The sequence below is a fragment of the Neocloeon triangulifer genome, unplaced genomic scaffold (assembly GCF_031216515.1).
Source record: "Neocloeon triangulifer isolate White Clay Creek 2 clone unplaced genomic scaffold, ASM3121651v1 ptg000011l, whole genome shotgun sequence".
Taxonomy (NCBI): Eukaryota; Metazoa; Arthropoda; class Insecta; order Ephemeroptera; family Baetidae; genus Neocloeon; species Neocloeon triangulifer.
The window spans coordinates 971005-988719 of NW_026775553.1; the positions used below are offsets into that span (position 1 = coordinate 971005).

A 17715-nucleotide genomic window follows, 5' to 3' on the forward strand; every position below is an offset into this window, starting at 1 on the left:
CTTCTCCGCAAACAGCGGACAGACTTTATCTCTAGCAGTGCGAAATGGCCTTAATTATAACGGATTTGATACTAGGCGCAAGAACAATTAAGTCCTCCGCAAATAAAGCAACAAGACCGCTCTTGAGCCGCTTTTTTCAGACAAGACTTCATTGGAACTTGCAAGTTCCTATCAAGTTTTCTCTGCGTAAATTATTTCCTCTTTAAGGAGCAACTCGAGTGATTTCTATTTCACTTTATTCCGGAATATCGCATAATTTTCAGTTTATCTTGTAAATTATAATCACAATGTGGAGATTCCTAATCGTTGCTTCAAAATATCCAAACAGTTTTTCCACATGATAAACTATTTTAGAAATTAACGGACTCGCTCTTGAAGCAATTAATCTGTTTTACCTTTTAAAATTTATTCAAAGGAATTCTTGAAAAGCAAAGCAAGTTTTCCCTCCCGATTGAGCTCTGGTGTCACTTCTTGGCCCTCGAAAGAGGTTAATGTGCCTAATTTCGTGTCGTGCAAGATAAAAGTTTTGGCTGTCGCTTCGAGGCAGCGATAAAAAAAAATAACGTCGTGTATCGAGAATCAATATTGAGTGTATCCTGGTTTCTTATCGCCGCCGCCTTTTCAACCAGGATGGCCGTAAATTTGATTTATCGCCCCCTAAAAACGCGCAATAATTTAATGAAAACGGGTCTCGGAGGTGTCAACTGCGATGTTTACTCACTTTTATTGAGGCGGCGAATATCGTCGCGATAAATTCTGCAACGAGGCGACCAAAGACCTCTTCACAACCGAGTCATTATTGTCGACGTCGGTTTATAGTTTTTGTAGATTTTCTTTTCTCGCTTCAAATGCTTTCTGAATTTTTTGCAACGAAGGTTCGCCGGAGATGAAATCTCGCATTTACAACCTACTTACTTTATTGCTGCCAATATCAATGATAAAATGGATTTTTTTCTTTATTATAGTTACAAAAAAAATCATAATGCAATAGATTTCAATTAAAAAGAAGCTCAATTAAATAAGTATTTCATTTTATCAATTATAGTCTCAATTTAAAGCCGATCAGACCTAAACTGAAAAGATCGAATTCAAAATTTAATATAACACAAATTTTGCTACAAATTAAAAATTGAAGTAAAACCAAATTTTAGATTCTTTATTATACAGAATACGTTTATTTTGGAGATCTTGCTCTGATGGGCTTAATTATACAAATTATTGTTGCTTTTAAAACGAATTTAGTGTTTAAACTGATGAAAAATTTGCAGTTTTTAACTGAAAATTCCCTACATAGGATGTAAAATTCAATGCTTTTATTCTTGATTAATCCAATTTCAAATGGAACTTTCAGTGGCGTCGAGTTTCTTCAGAGCGGAAATTCATGGTTCATTTCTATCTCTTTCTATCTCGCTTATCAACGTCGTTTTTGAAAATTAAAGTTCACTCCAGCTGCGCGAAAACCCACATGCAGCCCATCCCTCTTTTTATCTTTTTTGCTTTCCATTTCAATTTTCTTTTAACAAAGTAGCGACTTTTTGCGGCAGCTGCTATATATCTGGTATCAGCCCGAGAGAAAAATTCTTCGTCGAGTCTGACACCAGCGCCCTCTCGCACCAGAGGGAAAACACATTTTTCCAACTCGCTCTCTCTCTCACATCATCAGTGAGATAAGGTTGAAGCAAGAATGATGGGCCTGCAGTCGGCGCGGCGAGTAAAAAATCCCGAGAAGAGCTGCACACGTCGTTTTTGATGAGGCCCAGCGTCTGCTCCAATTTAAACAGCCGCGCGCGCGCATAAATTCGCGCCCCTCAAAAAAGGCCCAAAAGCTTTTTGTGCGGCCGCGCCTCATGTAAATCACGCGCGGGCTGATAAAAAATGCCGCGCTTATTTATAATCTGATGTTTGTAATTTGTGGCTAAATGTTGCTGAGCCAGATGGCCCCGTTTATCACGCCGAGAGAGGGCACCAAAGTGCAATATTTTCATGTCCTGCCTTTTCGAGTTTTTTCCCCGAGAGCCGCTTGACACCCTCATTTCCCCATTTTCACTCGCCGCGGGACAGCTTTTCGCCCGGATTGCTTGCGGAAAATGTTTCAAAATTCCTAGAAAGGGGGTTAAAGATTTTATTGCAATTATAAATTTAAACAAACCCGCGAACTTTGAGCTACAACAATATTAATATTACTTTAGCCAGTTCTGGAGTATAATAAAAACTTCAAAAAGTTCAATGAAAAATTCAATCACGGATTTGGAAAAAGAGCGATTCGCTGGTTTAAAAAAAGTGATTCGTGGGTTTAAAAAAATTTGTGAATTTCAAGTCTTTCACTTCAATTGAATACACAGATCTTGAGGTGATTCGTGGATGAATGGGCTGGAAGGATGAATGGCATTAAAAAGCAATCGCACGCTCCATGCAGCGGCAAATGACTGAATGACGAGCGCTTTTGTGTGCGGGGCAGAGATTTATATATTTCGCAGCCGCCGAGAGTCGAGAGTGGCTTTTTGTAGAATGCTCTACTTTTCACAGAAACGACGCTTAAAATTTAATATGTATTCAAGTCGTTTGTGTGTGCGGCTGACACTTGGCGGTCGTCGAGGCAAACTTTGCTCACAGCAGCTGCGAGGCTTGTCGGACGGTTGGCTTCGTTCGGCCCTGTTTGATCTCATCTATCGCCGAATAGTTGCGGTTTAATAATAAAACGTCACATCATATGCCGGCCGAGCTCTCAATTTAATTCCTGGGACGTGGCTGCGGCATGGGCTGGACGCCGGGCAATTATTGCTAAACGAGCCTCAGACCATTTCTGCTTTCCAATTAAATAATTCTCGGAACAATTCAAATTCCAGCGACGAGAATTGTTTATCTTGTGAAAACAACTGATGGGATGGAATTTCACTCATTGTCAGGATAAAAAAACATTCAAAGAAATTTAATTATAATCATTATGAAAATTTAATATAAAAAAGCAGAATTCAACACTTATTTATTATGTTAAACACATACAATGCTTCATCTAAAGTAGGTTTTTTAATCGGCAATTGTCTATATTTATTATGATGATAAGAAAAATTTAAATTTTTGACACAAACTCCATCACAATGAAAGATTATATATTTAACGTTTTTTTTCTTTACAAGATGGAATAATTTTTAAAGTTGAGAAGAAGAAAAACTGATTCAACCGAAATCGTCACCGGAATAAAGTTTTGTTTCAATCCTGCATGCAGCGTTAAGCGTCGCGAGATCTCTTCAAAAAGAGCTTTCTCATTCAGTCGCTGCAAGTGGGAAGTCGCGAAGAAAATTTAAATAAACAAACTAGCGCACAAATATCGCCTGCAGAGAGCGCAAATATCTACTCGGCTGCCTTTGCATAATTCATCTTGCTTTTGCTTCTTCTTTAGAGAAAAAAAAAACGAGGAAGGTACATAAGTCGCAGAACCGTCCTCATTTCTCGCAAATCAGCAAACCATTTTTGCCTGATTTCCTCAATTTGCGATGCATTTTTAGTGCGGCCGTGCATGCATGTGCAGAATCGATCTTAGTCGGATGAATCAGATGATTGGCCGCGGCAAAGAGGTCACCGGGCCCGATAAATGATTTTTTCAAGACTGCGCAATCATAAGCAATGATCTTTGCAGCATTGTCCGGACGGGCCGACCGACGAGAGATAAAAACACACATGTGCTTTTCAGAGACGATATTCCCAGCGAGGTTTGCTGGGCAAAACAACACACCACGTCAAACATTGATCCAGGCATGGCCAATAATATTGCAGAGAGAAATATTACATCCGCAAGGTTATACGAAATAGTTCGATTCCTGCGTTGCACCGCAAATTTGATTGATGCGGCGCTGTTGATTGACATTTGAAATTTAGTTCGTTAATTGCAAATTATAGTTGGAATTTAATATTACGTCGTTATTAATGGTTGGAATGAAACAGTTTCAATATGAATTTGTTTATATATAGAATTAAAATGATTGGTTTTTGCAAATTAAAATTCGCTTCTGATCTCATTATTGGATTTATTTCCAAAAATATAAAAATTTATGAAATGGGAAGAATGGATCCTTTAAAAAACACAAGTTATTTACCATTTGACTCTCTCGGTTAACGTTCGTGCATTCTTGTGAATTTTATTACAAATATGATGAGTTGCGAATAATCGTTGCGCAGAATAGGCGTGATGAAGCTCTCGCCTCTCATACTTGATAGCACTCGCTGCCTTTATTGCCGAGCTCTTTGTAATTTTATGAGAGAGAGCGAAACACAGCCACAGCGGCAATGCAGATATTAAAAATTATCTTCCCTTTAATATTGTGCAGAGCAAACGAACGGACGGTCCGCGCGCGTATATTATTTTTTCTTTAGGTTTTGATATTGCGCTCGTCGGAAAAGTTTTCGCAAGAGGAAAAGTTGCCGAAAGAAATGAAAACAATCCGAAACTGAAGCGGCAGTAATGAAAAAAATTTACTTTTATTGACGATTCAAGCCTAATTTTGATCATATAACAAAATCAAAGTAATTCTCACAAAATCAGGGGAAATTATATTACGATCAATTTATATTTGAAACGGAAGAGTCAGATTACTCAAAATGAAGCGAGCACAAACAATGAACAATAAATATAACCGAGCCGGTGAATAAAACGAATAACAAAAGGTAAACCCGAGGCTTTTTTGACACGGCCGCGTCAGAAACGATAAAAAAGCACATGACGAGCTGCGGAAAAAAATGAAATAAAAGTTGGCCATTGTTGGAGGTACGCGCGTGTGTATTAAATTATTCGCAGGCTACGGGGAATGTAAAAAAGTGAAATTAAACTTTCTGGTCGATGGACATGTTCAAATTGAATGGGGTTGAGTTTTGCGTTTCCCTTTAGGCCTGCTGGAGTTGAAATTGCGCGCAACATGGAATCAATTTGCACTTGGAAATACAAAAAAAATTGATATTCGTTTGCAAAAATAAATTAATTTCAATTTTTCTAGGAAATGAACAAAATTGAAAGGAAAAACGTGCCTTCTAATCTTTCGCGATGGCATGCAATTATATGGTAATGAACACAACTATTTTTTTTTTTTTTTTATTAAATGAAATTGCTGACCTAATAATAAGGAGAGGGTTTTGCAAAAAAAAGCGACTTGTTTTAATTTGATGATAATTTTTCTCTTCATTAGCAAAGGTTTGTAGATTTCAGTTCCAAAGAGATTTATTAAAAAATTTAATTTATTGGTGGAACTGAATTTTTATAAATTTTACATTGGTTCTGATGGGAATCCAATTGAGACGAAAAATAATATCAATAGGACAGTCAACATAAAAAATTTGCATAGATGTTAAGGGAAAAGGTTGAGAGGTTTTAATTTCATTGTATATACCGAGCTCCTTGTTAACAGTGGATTAATTGAAATTGAAATAAAAGAGAATACAAATTTTTAGTTTCAATCTATTCAAATTTATTTTCACAAATAATTCACGAATATTAAATATCTTTATGACAAACACAATAAATATTATATTTCAAATTAAAAATGCTTACTGAATCTCTTTTTCATCTTATTTTCCAGATTGATGCTCTAATTGAAGACAACATTCAGAGAAGGCTGCAAACGATACTCCAAAGAACAAGTAAGAGAAGAAACATTTGTCCGCCCACGCATCGTTGCGTAACATTAAAAAGAATCGGAAATTGGAAGCTGGCAGAAAATCGCAAGTGACCTCGCGGAAAGAGGCAAAAAGATTCGTTTGACATGCACGGAGGAACGTATTTACGAGGGGTGGATGCGCGCGGTGTAGGGGCGAGTTGCGACGTCGGCGGCGGGGCGAGCTGCGCGGCCAGGCAGTATCTCGACGACCCTCGGCGAGACCGCCACGCATCCAGAGCCCGCCACTTTAAAGTGGCAAAGAGCGTGTGTGGAACAAATGTCCGTGCACGGATTATCGGCGGACTAACTTGGGCGCAGGATTTAGTGCGGTTGACGAAGAAAAGAGGCGGAGATCGCGAGCAAGGTGTGTGGTGATAAGAGGATGTGAGAATTGATGCGCTCGGCCTGGCCTGGCTCGCTTCCAGACTTTCCTTCTCTCTCACTCGTGGCGTGAAATAACAGCCGGATTTAATTTGTGGCCTGCAAATGCTGCTGCGCTTTGTTGTTATTTATCGCAACAATTTCGAGCCCAGCACGGTTTAAAATAACGAGTCGCCGAATAATGCCGCCGTCGAGGGTGCTTTTCAGCCTTTTGACATTTTTAATACTCGCCGAGGCCCGAAAGCAAAGAGGTGAGTTCTTTTTTTGCTCCAAACTTTCCTGTTTTCTTTTGTTGTAATTATTATTTTTCCGACAGTTTCACGCTCGGTTTGTCTGATTCGGCAAAATTAAAAAGGCAGACAATCAAAGTGCTAATGAGATTTTAAAACAAGCTACGCGTTAATTAATTTTTGATTAAAGACGGCGAGGCACGTTCAAAGGCCTCGAGCACGTCCTTAATTTCGGCCTGTCTTATATATTGCAATCAGAATTATTTATGTACGAATATAAAGCAAAATATCTCACGCGTCTGCGTAAATCAAGTCCACATTAGTTAATTACATTCTGCGGCGTGCAGATTTTGCCCATCACCAACCCTCTCCCCAGCACCGGCGAAAACTAATTTTGACTTGCCCGCAACGGGTGGCTCTTCTTCTCTAAACAATTTCGCCCCGTAAATTTTTTCCAACCCCTCTTAACGCGACACCCTGCAATTTTAAACCACTCAAGAGCTCGACCTTTGTAAAAGCAGCAAAAGTGTTCAGCAATTCGGTAATTAACCGTTTAAGGGGACTTTCCTTGTAATTACACGTTTTATCAAGAGTTTACTTTGTTGCAAAATGAGTTATTTCATCGAGCAAGTATTTTACGTAAAACATAATTTCTCTTATGCTGATTTTTATTCCACGCGGCTAAAAAATTTCAATCTATTTCACCTACTGCAGGTTAATTTTGTTCCATGTTTCTTTGAACATTGAAATTTGATAATCGAAAAAAGGCATTTTTTAATATTAAAAACCTGTTTAGCATTCCATTTTAGATATAACAACAACTTAATTGAAAATTTTTTTATTAACATTATTTAAATAATAATTATGAGGAAAATAATGTTTCATTTCTGTATGATATTTCCATGGAAATTATTTAGTTAATTAATTCTTTTAAAAAATTTACCATCATTTCGTGTGTCTGTTTTGTAATTAAAAACAAGCAATAATTTTTGCAAAATTGACGCTTTCAATTTATATTTACAAAATTTACAAATGAAAATTCTAATTTGGTCCTATTGACCAATTATTTTATGAACCAATTACAAATCGGACGCGGAAGAAACAAAATGATTTGCTTAATTAATATGAATATAAAACCTTACAAAAATAACTTTAAATGTATTTTTTCATGGTATATTGTTGAGCGATCGAAAAAAAACTTCAATTGAGCACATTTGATTGGAAAAAAGGTATTTTTAGAATGAAATGGAAAACTCCGAAGTATAGCCAATTATAAAAGATCAACCCTAAATTCAGTGTAACAGGATTGTAAATTTTAATTTAAAAAAAAAAAAATGGTCGTTTTCTACATCAATTTTCATGAAATCAATTATGCGTGAAAAGGTTGGTATTTTTCACCAAAAGCTTTAGTTCAAAGAGATGTTTGACAATTACTTTACTTCCGTATCCTGTGACGCACTGGAAGGCCTGAGGGTGACACCATGTGTCATGTCCGAAGAAGAAAGAAACTCATCTTCAGAGCAAATCAAGCGTGGCCAACGGTGATCCATATTGGAAGGCGAGCGAGCGAGAGCGAGTTCGGGGCCGAATGTTGTTGACAACTTGGAGAGCCACTTTGGTCGTAAATGATGGTGGAGGCGAAATTCCACTTTTGGGAAATTACTGGCTCGCAATATCGCCGTTTCCAAACAAGGAGGAAAACAAATATCAACTCTGATGCCTATTAGGAGAGGAAATCAATTTGAAAATCAATGCGCGGCTCAATGACATGCACGGAACAAGCAGGGGAAGCCGTTTGCAGATAAGATCACTCAGGCGGATCCATTACATTATTATTCCGGCGCGGTTAAGACAATTACCGCGGAGGACGGCGCAGCAGCCACTTGGGGGTCGATTTGGCCTGGCGCGATCAAGTGAATTTCATTTCTTTCCCCTTTCGCAACTCGGAGGCAGTGACAAGATCAAATGCCCATATAAAGTTGTATGGCGAAAGAAAGTTTTGCTTATGGATCCGGCCGAACCCTTCTCCGCAATCTGAGAGATGCTCTCCGGCAGGAAATTACATAGAAAGAAGGCTGAGAATCCGAGCAAAGTGCCTCAAGGAGTTTCGCCCTGGCATTCAGATTCATCTGCGCGCAAACTTTCGGGCTGAATTTTTCGAATCGGACGCTCCTATTGTTTGGCAGAGAGAGAGAATGTTCTAAAACTTTGCTCGCCCGAGGTGTTTTGAAGACGTCGATTTGAGCAAGGAAGGGAAATAAATGTTCAAATCCCACTTCCTTCCAGTTCATTATTTTGGTCCGGTTGTAATTTGATAATCCACTAGGAAATTTGAACGTGCAAAATGTTATTCAATATTTCATCTCCAAACTTAAATTTTGATATAAAAATGAAATATTTGGACATTTTAATGAAATGTGAAATTTTGCTCCAAGATGAAAGATAAATTTTGCATTTATTCACTTCCCACGTGGCGGAGCTCATTTCTAGTCGCGATGACTATCGTAAAATTGAATCTCATCAGCCGCCCACTTTTTGTACTTGGCCCAAGGAGGAGTTTCTTGCCGAGCATAAAATGATATTAATTTTGTTACGACTCGACATGCTTTGGCTGTAACAAGATCTCTGGGCAATAATCGCATCTTTACGAAAGAGCCGGAGAAATAAATTCCGCGCCCAAGAGCAATAAAATCCACCCCATGACTGCGCTCTTTGCATGCACAGAGAACAATGGAGCCACTTTGCATGTTCTGGAACGCGAAAGCACTGTGTGTGTAACAAAAAGAGAGAGAAAACTATTGCGCGCATTGTCTCTGAATGAGGAACGAGCTCTGAAAAGTGTTATGTTGTGCTATTTTCTTCAAAGCTGTTTACAAAGTAAGGAAAACGGAAGAAGAGAAAAATTATAATGATGGTTTATCCTTAAAATGGAGGAAGACAAATTTAAATCTTGTTCAATGCTCCGAGTGCATTCTGTGCTTTAATGAATTTGTGGCTCATCAAGTTATTTTAAATTAAATTTTAAGTCCACTCAAGCAAGTTTCAATGATTCTTTTCGTTCAAATTAACTTCAGTGATTTAAATTTTTTGACAATTTTTATCTCTACGGTAATAAATTAACTTGATGGGCAACAATGCAATTAACATTGAGATTTTTAATTCCTCAGGCGTTATCAAGCAGTTTAATCTAATTAATATTTGTAACAAATTTTAATTTTCTGATGCAAATTAAATTGGACCGGCGTCAGCACATTTCATTTTGTTGAATTTCAAACTAGCTCTACAATGCCTGGCGAGAGGTGGAATTCAAATTAGACTATTTCGACAGGCAACTGTAATTTCACATTTAGCTGCCACACAAAAGGTAATTTCACACAAGCTGCTGCAAAATCGGCGCCCACAAACACACACAAGTTAAATTAAAATGGCTGCGGCAAGAGGTTGGCAAATTAATTCCGAGCTCTCGCACACACACAAACACAACTCTTTCCTTGGCCACACGTTGTTGCCCAAAAGGGCCGTCAGAGGGCGGTTTTCGAGTGGCCCTCTTTGTTTTATTCAAAACGCATGCACGCGCGCATACCTGCCCCGTCCCTTTTTTTTTTACTTCTCCACACGCGTATAAATATTGAAGCGAAACCCCTTTTCTCTCCCTGAAAAAAAAAGAAACTTTCTGCGCAAACAAATAACATTTGGGGATTACGCGTGCCGCACACCAGCAGCCACGTGACGACGACGACGATTTATGAAAAAGCCACTTTTGGCTCAAAGAAGAGCCGAGTCATTCCTCAAACTCGCTTTTGACGCATTTCGCAGCCGCAATGACTCGGCGGATTCTCGTGAATGGCCGGCCCGCATATATTCATAACATGGAAATGTCTTCACAAATTGATTGCCGCGGCAAACAATAAGAGCCTCAAATTCAATCAGAGCATCAAAGAATTTTCCACACGCTCTCTTTTGATCTTGCTAATAGTGAGGAAGACAAAAGTCTCCCCATAATTAGTAAAGTTTTAATCGTTTCAGCTTTTACAAGAAAATTTTGATATGCACAAATTTAATTGTGGAAGTCTCTTAAGAGTGCCATGCTGCTAATTTTCAACCCCTCCAATCGATTTCCCTGTAAAATATTTTTTTCACTCATCATTAATGCAAACAAAACAGTCCGAATGACGCTTCTGATTGTTTTTTATTACTCCATTAGTTGTTGCAGAACATTTTAAACATTTCATTCAATTGAAAAAGTTCGCACTGAACGAGACGTGGATGGAAATGAATTAATTTTTGAAGCTTTTCAAATTTTGTATGGCTCTGCAACTTTCTAAAGTAGATTTTAATAGGCACCTTTGATATTGAATTAAATAATTGGCTGGAAATCCAATTAATTAATATTTTTAAAACATTTATCATTTTCTTCCACGAATCAAACATTTTAAAGCATATCAAAAAAGAAATCATAATTTAATTTAGTTCATACAAAAAAAAAAAAGATTTTGAGCAGGCAATTAGCTCTGAAGACTCTTCAAAAAGAAGTAGAATTGTATACATAATTGCTCGCTCAACAATTTCAACATCCTTTGTGTATACAAACTTGATAATATCTCTCAATTCGGCATAAAAAAATATAATGATAATAATGGTGCGTGGGAAAATTCAATCTCAAATTCACTATACATTGATTTTTATATTTTCTGTGTAGGTTTGACGTAACTGATGTTGATATTAAAAATCTGGTGAATTTCTTTTCTTATAAATTATATAATAAATGGAGTTTTCTTCTTTATACAATTTATTTCAATTTTATAAATTTAAGAAAATGGTTTAGAATTTTCCGGAATATTCACAGTTAGAAAATAAAATTTAACCTGAAACTGAACAATTAAAGTAGATGTTGCACCAAAGAAATCAAACTTCTGAACTTTTTATTTGATAGGAACTCTTGGGTGAGGGAAAAAAGGGCATCGTGGTCGAGCGCGTCTCTATTGCAGAATAATAAAAATTAACTTTTAATTAGACAAGCGGAAAATCGGATTATGCAAAGTCGCGGCGGCGGCGGCGGCGGCGGCGGCTTCACGCTCCAGTTAACGCGAATCCAAGCCTAGCTCTTTTCCGTTTTCACCTCGGCCATGCTTTTTCATCACCGCCACCGGCCATAAACGCCGGCCAAGTGCTTAATTCTGGCTGCAAAGCGACCGCAAGCGATGTTTGTTGAGGATGAAACCAGCGCTATTTACCCAGCGCAGCGCCAAAACAAATCCCAAACATTGCTCCTGTAAAATATTCCACTTCCTCATTGCTCGGGCATTAACCTCTGTCGTCGGCCAAGCATAAAATTTGTCTTCTTCCCTCGGGGGCCAGATTCTTATTCAATTGATTCTCGCTACACTGCCGCTTTTGTGCCTCTTCTGTTGAGCCAGCAAGTCGCAGGCGCCTATTGTGTCTTCGCGCAAATTAGAGAAGCTTCTGCTTCGCTTGCTTGCTTATTACTGTTTTGAGGAAATTGTCACCAAGCTTTGACACAATTGCTTCTCTCTCTCTCAACGCACTTCAGAGTTTTGGTTTTTCACCACAATACTATAATTATAATTTACATTTGATTTTATTTCATATTTAAATTAGAAATATTTAAATCAAATTGATCCTTTAAGGAGAATCGTTAAAAAACAAGCAATTTCCAAAATTGATAAAGTAATTTTGAAGTTTTAAAAAGAGCTCGAAAATGCCATAATTTCACAGATTTTGATTTTCCACTTACCATTAAATCAAGTTTCTAGTCCGGACATTGTGAAAAATTGAATTAAAATCAGTGCAGTAAAATGGTTCTTCATAAAAAGTTAAAAATATACACAAAATTATGGAAAATTCCAAAGAAATTAAAAATAATTGTGTACATTTTGAAGACACAAATTACTTCATGTCAGTAAATTATTTTACAACTTTCTTTGCTTTAATATTTTATTTATCCATTTTTTAGATCTTTCAGTAAATAATTTAAAAAAAGTTGTGTAATTTTTCGGCAGTGCTGAATTTTGTGGTGCGCAAGTCCAATTGATTTTTGGTTTTGTTGAAAAATCGCCCCCCGCTGCAAACAAGGAAATTGACTTTGCGCTGTGCAAATTAACGCGCAGTGTTTGGCTCTTTGACACGGGTTATAGGGAGGGGAACATGCAAAGCGAAATTCCAATTACAACAGTGCAAATAGCAGCAAGAATTTCCTCCGCCGGACTTGGAGCCGCACACACGTGTTCCTCATTTTCATGTTATCTGCAGCCGCGAGCACATATTTGCTGGCCGCTGAAATATACAAATCCGTCTCCGAGTCTATAAATTAACGGTGCTTATCGCCGCGGCTGCTTTTTCTCCCTGCGCTTTATTTACTTTTAATATCGCAGCACAAGAATTATACTTTCAAATGGGCGGCGGGACCGAAATCGATACCCAGCAGTCTGCTTCGTTAGCACGTCTCTCGTTTTTTTATTATTTATTCATTGGCAGGCGAATATTGTTACAGCAGCTCTTTTCTTTATGGCTTTTCAAATTTACACTGCGGCACGTCTGCATCGATAATTTCGGCCAATTTCTGTCCGACTAATTGACTCAATTGCCTCTCTCGTTGTGAAAAGTGGATAATCGCACTGCAGAGAGAATCTAAAAGCTTTTCCTCATTCAATTTTTCGCTTTACAATGGAAAGAAGGTCAAGGAACTTTTAGTTCGACGAGATGTATTTCCAATCAGCAAAGAGCTTCTTCTCCTTACAAAGTGCAAATCATGAAGAACTCAGTCAACTGACTCTAAGAAAAAGTAGTGATGAAAATATTCAAGACAAAGCTTTTGAATCTCGGCGAGATAATCAAGAAGTTTTTTTTATGATAAATTAAAATAAATCAGGTAGCTCATTTCATGAATTATAAATTTCCTGCACATTCAATAAGGCATCAAAATTTAAAATTGCTGTCGAACAATTAAAAAAAATAACACTTTTCCTTCCAAACATTTGGAAAAATTCGCTCTGCTTTGACCGCGGTGGATGCTAATTACTCCATCAAGCCTCTTGAAATTCCGACATGCAAAGGTTTTTTTACCTTGCGCCGACGAGTGTAATTACAGCTACGAGAGGCACATTCTTTGTGTCAAAGTGGCAATATTGCTGCTGCGAACACGAATAGTATTTTTTTTTACTTTATCAAAGGCTGCTGTAATGTATAATATCACGATCACGCTTACACACGGACGGCAAATTCCAAAATGGGGAAACGCGCAAAAACGCTTCAAACGAAATTGATAGCAAGAAATTGTTCTACTTTTTGTTCCTTCTATACTCGCATTTCATCAAGAGTTGTTTACATCTTTGTTGAATGTTCCAAATATAGCAAATTCCATTTCATTTTTGAATGGTTCAAGCAATGGAATCTTTCCTCATAATTACAAGTTCTTTGCAGTGCACGGTGCTTTGTTTTTAATAGAATTTATCTCAGTTTTTTTTTACAATAATTGATCGTTAATTCTGTTTTGCATCTCACAAAATGTAATTAAAGAGATGTTTTGTGATTGATAGAAACACTTGAAACAGTTAAATTTCACCAATATTATTATCATTGAGCCTTTTTATTGAAGGAAAAACTTGCTAAAAACTAGGATGAAAATGTACATTATCGTTCATTTCTGTTTTAAAGCACACATGACTCGTGGTAAAAACGTTTTGGTGCTTTAAATTTATTCATGCACGAAGCAACGAACGAGGTATAACATCAAGAGAGGCTGGTTTGTCCTCTATTGTGCTTCGGCTGGGATAATTTCCTCTCTCGCGCTCCTCGCAATTACAATCACACGATATTGTTGCCAACTACAAATAGCGAAACGGTGTAATTTGGAGGAGCAAAAGAAAGAAAAACGCTTTCGGCCGCATTGTGCGCAGCGTAATTTGCTGCTACAGAAATTCGCAGCCTAAAGCAGCTCAAAGCATTCATATTTACAGAAAAATTGGCGTTAGTGGAAATTGTGTTTAAATTACAAATTCAAAAAATAAAATACGAGGGAATTTTCTCAACAAATACAACTTTTTTTACAGTGTAAGTTCAAGAATGTGAAAATTAACTTAAAAACCCCCCAAAGCTTTATTCACGCCATTTTTACCATGTTTATCTGCAATTTACCAACTCGTCAGAGTTCCTCCTCTACTAATATCTTGCCGATTCGATGCTGGAAGAAATGAAATCAGGGACTTTAAGCCGGGCTGATTGAATAAGCATCTCAGTGTAATCGCATTTTCCGCGTCACCGTCATCGCCAAGTACGCCAGCGGCCCAAATCAATTTGCCGTGTACATCGGAACAAAAACTTTTCGGCGTATCCGAAATCGAACCAATTAATTTGCTCGACACTAAAATCCACGTGTGGCTTTTCGCCGGGGGCTGGCTCGAATTAATTAATTAATTGCAAACAAGAAGAGCCTTCTCGGCGGTATAATTTGTTTGATCTGCGGCTCAACGTTTTGCGTCGCATAACGAGAGCGGCCATTAGAACCTCCTCCGCTCTAGCATTTATGCAAATTCCAGCCGTCCGAGTCATAAATTAAAAAGAATCGCGGCTTGTCTTGCTTTTTGCGTTGCATCTCTCGAACCGAAGGACCGCGCGCGGCCATTCATCCCTCTCGTCGGCTGCTGGTTTGCGGCTTTAATGTTGCACCTCTTCAGAGCGCCGCCGGAGTGCATTTGCTCCACTTTGTTAGTACCTTGTAATTGCCTGGGAATTGCAGTCCCTTTCACAAACCGCCACAAAGCAACTGCTGTAATTTGGCATGCTTTGTGTGAATTGTGCCCGCAGAGATGTCAAAAGGCAGGCAAACGAACGCAATATCTGATTCTTCTCTTCTCAATTCCTTCACCATTGTACACTTTATTGTAAAGTAGATCCAGCAAAGGAGAATTTTAATGAAAAGTTATTTCAATTATGATTTCGATGACAGATGTTTGTGATTAAGTCAAGTTAATTAATTAAAGAAGAACTTTTTCATAAGGATTCTTACAACACAAATATATACTTGCTCAAATTGCATGAAGAAAAAAAGGAATAACTCAATAATTGCAATAATTTCATCATTCTTATATTCCTTATCAAATAAAGAAGCATAATACAAAATATTCATAATGAAATTTAATTAGCTTTAATTGTAAATATTTTACCATAACTTTCTAACTTTAAAAGCATAATTGACTAAGTTTAAATTTAAAAATAATCATCCCTGTATTGCTCTTTATTCTAAGAAAGATCGCTAAATTTTTGAATATATATAATCTTGGGGGAAAAAACATGAATATCAAAACTGACTTGCAGGAATTGACTTTCCGTCAGTTTGGTCAAAAAACTTCTGCTTTTAGTCATTGGTGGCGTTGCTATCGCTTATTTTGCCGCGATTGCAGCGCCACCAACGACCAAAAGCTGAAGTTGTGAAAAAGTTAATTTATGTTTTCTTGCAATTGTGAAGCAATGGTACGGAATTTTCACATTGTACCACTTGAAATTCGGCGACCTTCTAGAATAAAAATGATCACCAGAGTCGGTCGTTTTAAGTATGAAAACTTCTGTGAGCAGGTGAAGCGTCTGCACGCGTCAATGCCTGCTCCAACAATAAAGTGCTGAGGCGAAGATCTTCATCGGCGGGCGCATCTCGCCCCAAGGACTGCTTTAACTAATGGTCTGGCTGGTGGGGGGGGGGGGGGTGGAGGGGGTGGTCGGCGAGAACTCGAGGGGTGGCGATTTTTCAAGTAGATAAGGACACGCGAAGCCATATTAATGACCCTCGACTATTTGAGATTTATTCGCGATAAGCCACTTCAAACACAATCAATCAACTTAAAGAATGGCAGCGCCAATTATCCCCTGCCTGCGCCCGCGCCCCCCCCCCCCTCGCTACCCTGCTATTGACAAATCTCGCCTCCACCCACTGACAAATTCATTTCGCACTTTTCTCCTCCGCCGGTTTACAATGTGAATTTGTCAATGACGCTCAACGAATGAATCTTTCTCCAAAGAGAATTTAAATTATGCTCCAAAACGCAAAATAGTTTCATGCTTTTGCAGATAATTTTTAATTTAAAATTTAAATACTGCAGAATATTTCACATGATTGGATACATTTTTAAAATACTGAATAATATAAACAAATAAAATATTCACATAGAAATTATTTTTAAACAAAATTAAGGGCGATCCAAAAGGCTAACTTGGCCCAGACTAAATTAACTTGGCCCGGGCTAATTTAACCCGCCATTCAATTTTGCTGTTGGGCCAAGTTAGTCCAGGGCTAAGTCAAGTTAGCCTGGGCCAGGTTAGGCTTTTGGATCGCCCTCAAAATCTTTTAATAAAGGAATTATTTCTTGTTCTTATAGTAATTATTAAATTTTTTTGTATTTCTATTTTATTCAGTAATTACATTTGAAACCGACCGTCTCTAGAGTTTTTACAATCAATCAAACCAGAATTCAACAAAAAATGTGAGCTCTGAACTTACATCTTTCACTTCAGCTGATTTCATTTTAATTAATACGTCTTAATTTTGCTATTACTCTTGCAAAAATGAAGAATCGCCAAGGATATTTTGACAGAGCTGCTGTAAATTGGTGCTTTTTGCGCTCGGCTGCTCTCTCATCACGCCACGACTGCACAGACACGAGAATTTGATTTTAATTCAACGCGACTGCAGAATCCTCACTTTGCCGACGACTTTTTAATATCAACCCTGCGCGCGCTCACAACAAGGGCCCTCGCGAGGCTTCACTATTTAACCTGCGCGCTTTCGAGAGTGCTTTTGCTCCAAGAGCAGGGGAGCTTTGAATATCACTATCAAAAATGAAAATGGGGCTGCCAAATTCAAAAGCAGCGCTGCAGAAATCATGCGCGCTGCTCTCTTTCACATTTCGCAAGCTTCGGATTCGCTCGTCTGTGTGCAAATGTCTCGCCGCCGCATTTCGCTTTTCAAACTTGGAGCGAGAGAAACATTTTAATAGTATTTGCGGTGCTTTTATGCACGTGGTCTTCCAGGTCACGTGGCATTCTGCATCTAATTGCATTTGAAATAATACAAAAATTAAATAGCTAAAAAATGATTGAATATAATTAATTTCGTTCTAAAACAAATATTTATTATATTATTAAAATTCTGAATCAATTTTAGATACAAAATAAATAATAAAAGGTAATTAAAATTAATTTTATTTTACAAAATAATTTAATATATCTATTTAGCCCTCTCTTTTTTAATTGAACATCAATTCCATATCTCATTGTATAATTTTCCCCTGAAGATTGAGCGTCAAAGAAACGTGCCAGTCGTTTTGGAGGTAATTCCGAGACCGCACGCAGATGCAATTTCCATGACAAAGTGTGTAGAATTTATCACCAAAGAAGAAGAAGTCCAATTTCTCGCGTATTCAAGACTTTCTCATTCGTGTCACGACCCG

The 17715-nt window shown here is 37.8% G+C and overlaps 1 protein-coding gene across 1 annotated transcript in view; it reads left to right on the forward strand.

The window, feature by feature from the left end:
* The window catches only part of LOC132196163 (zwei Ig domain protein zig-8-like), an 81365-nt gene that overhangs the window by 50368 nt on the left and 13282 nt on the right, over positions 1 to 17715 (forward strand). The window contains exon 3 of the mRNA XM_059618629.1: positions 5568 to 5628. Within this exon, the coding sequence (XP_059474612.1) occupies positions 5568 to 5628 (61 nt within the window). The remainder of the gene's footprint in view (positions 1 to 5567; positions 5629 to 17715) is intronic.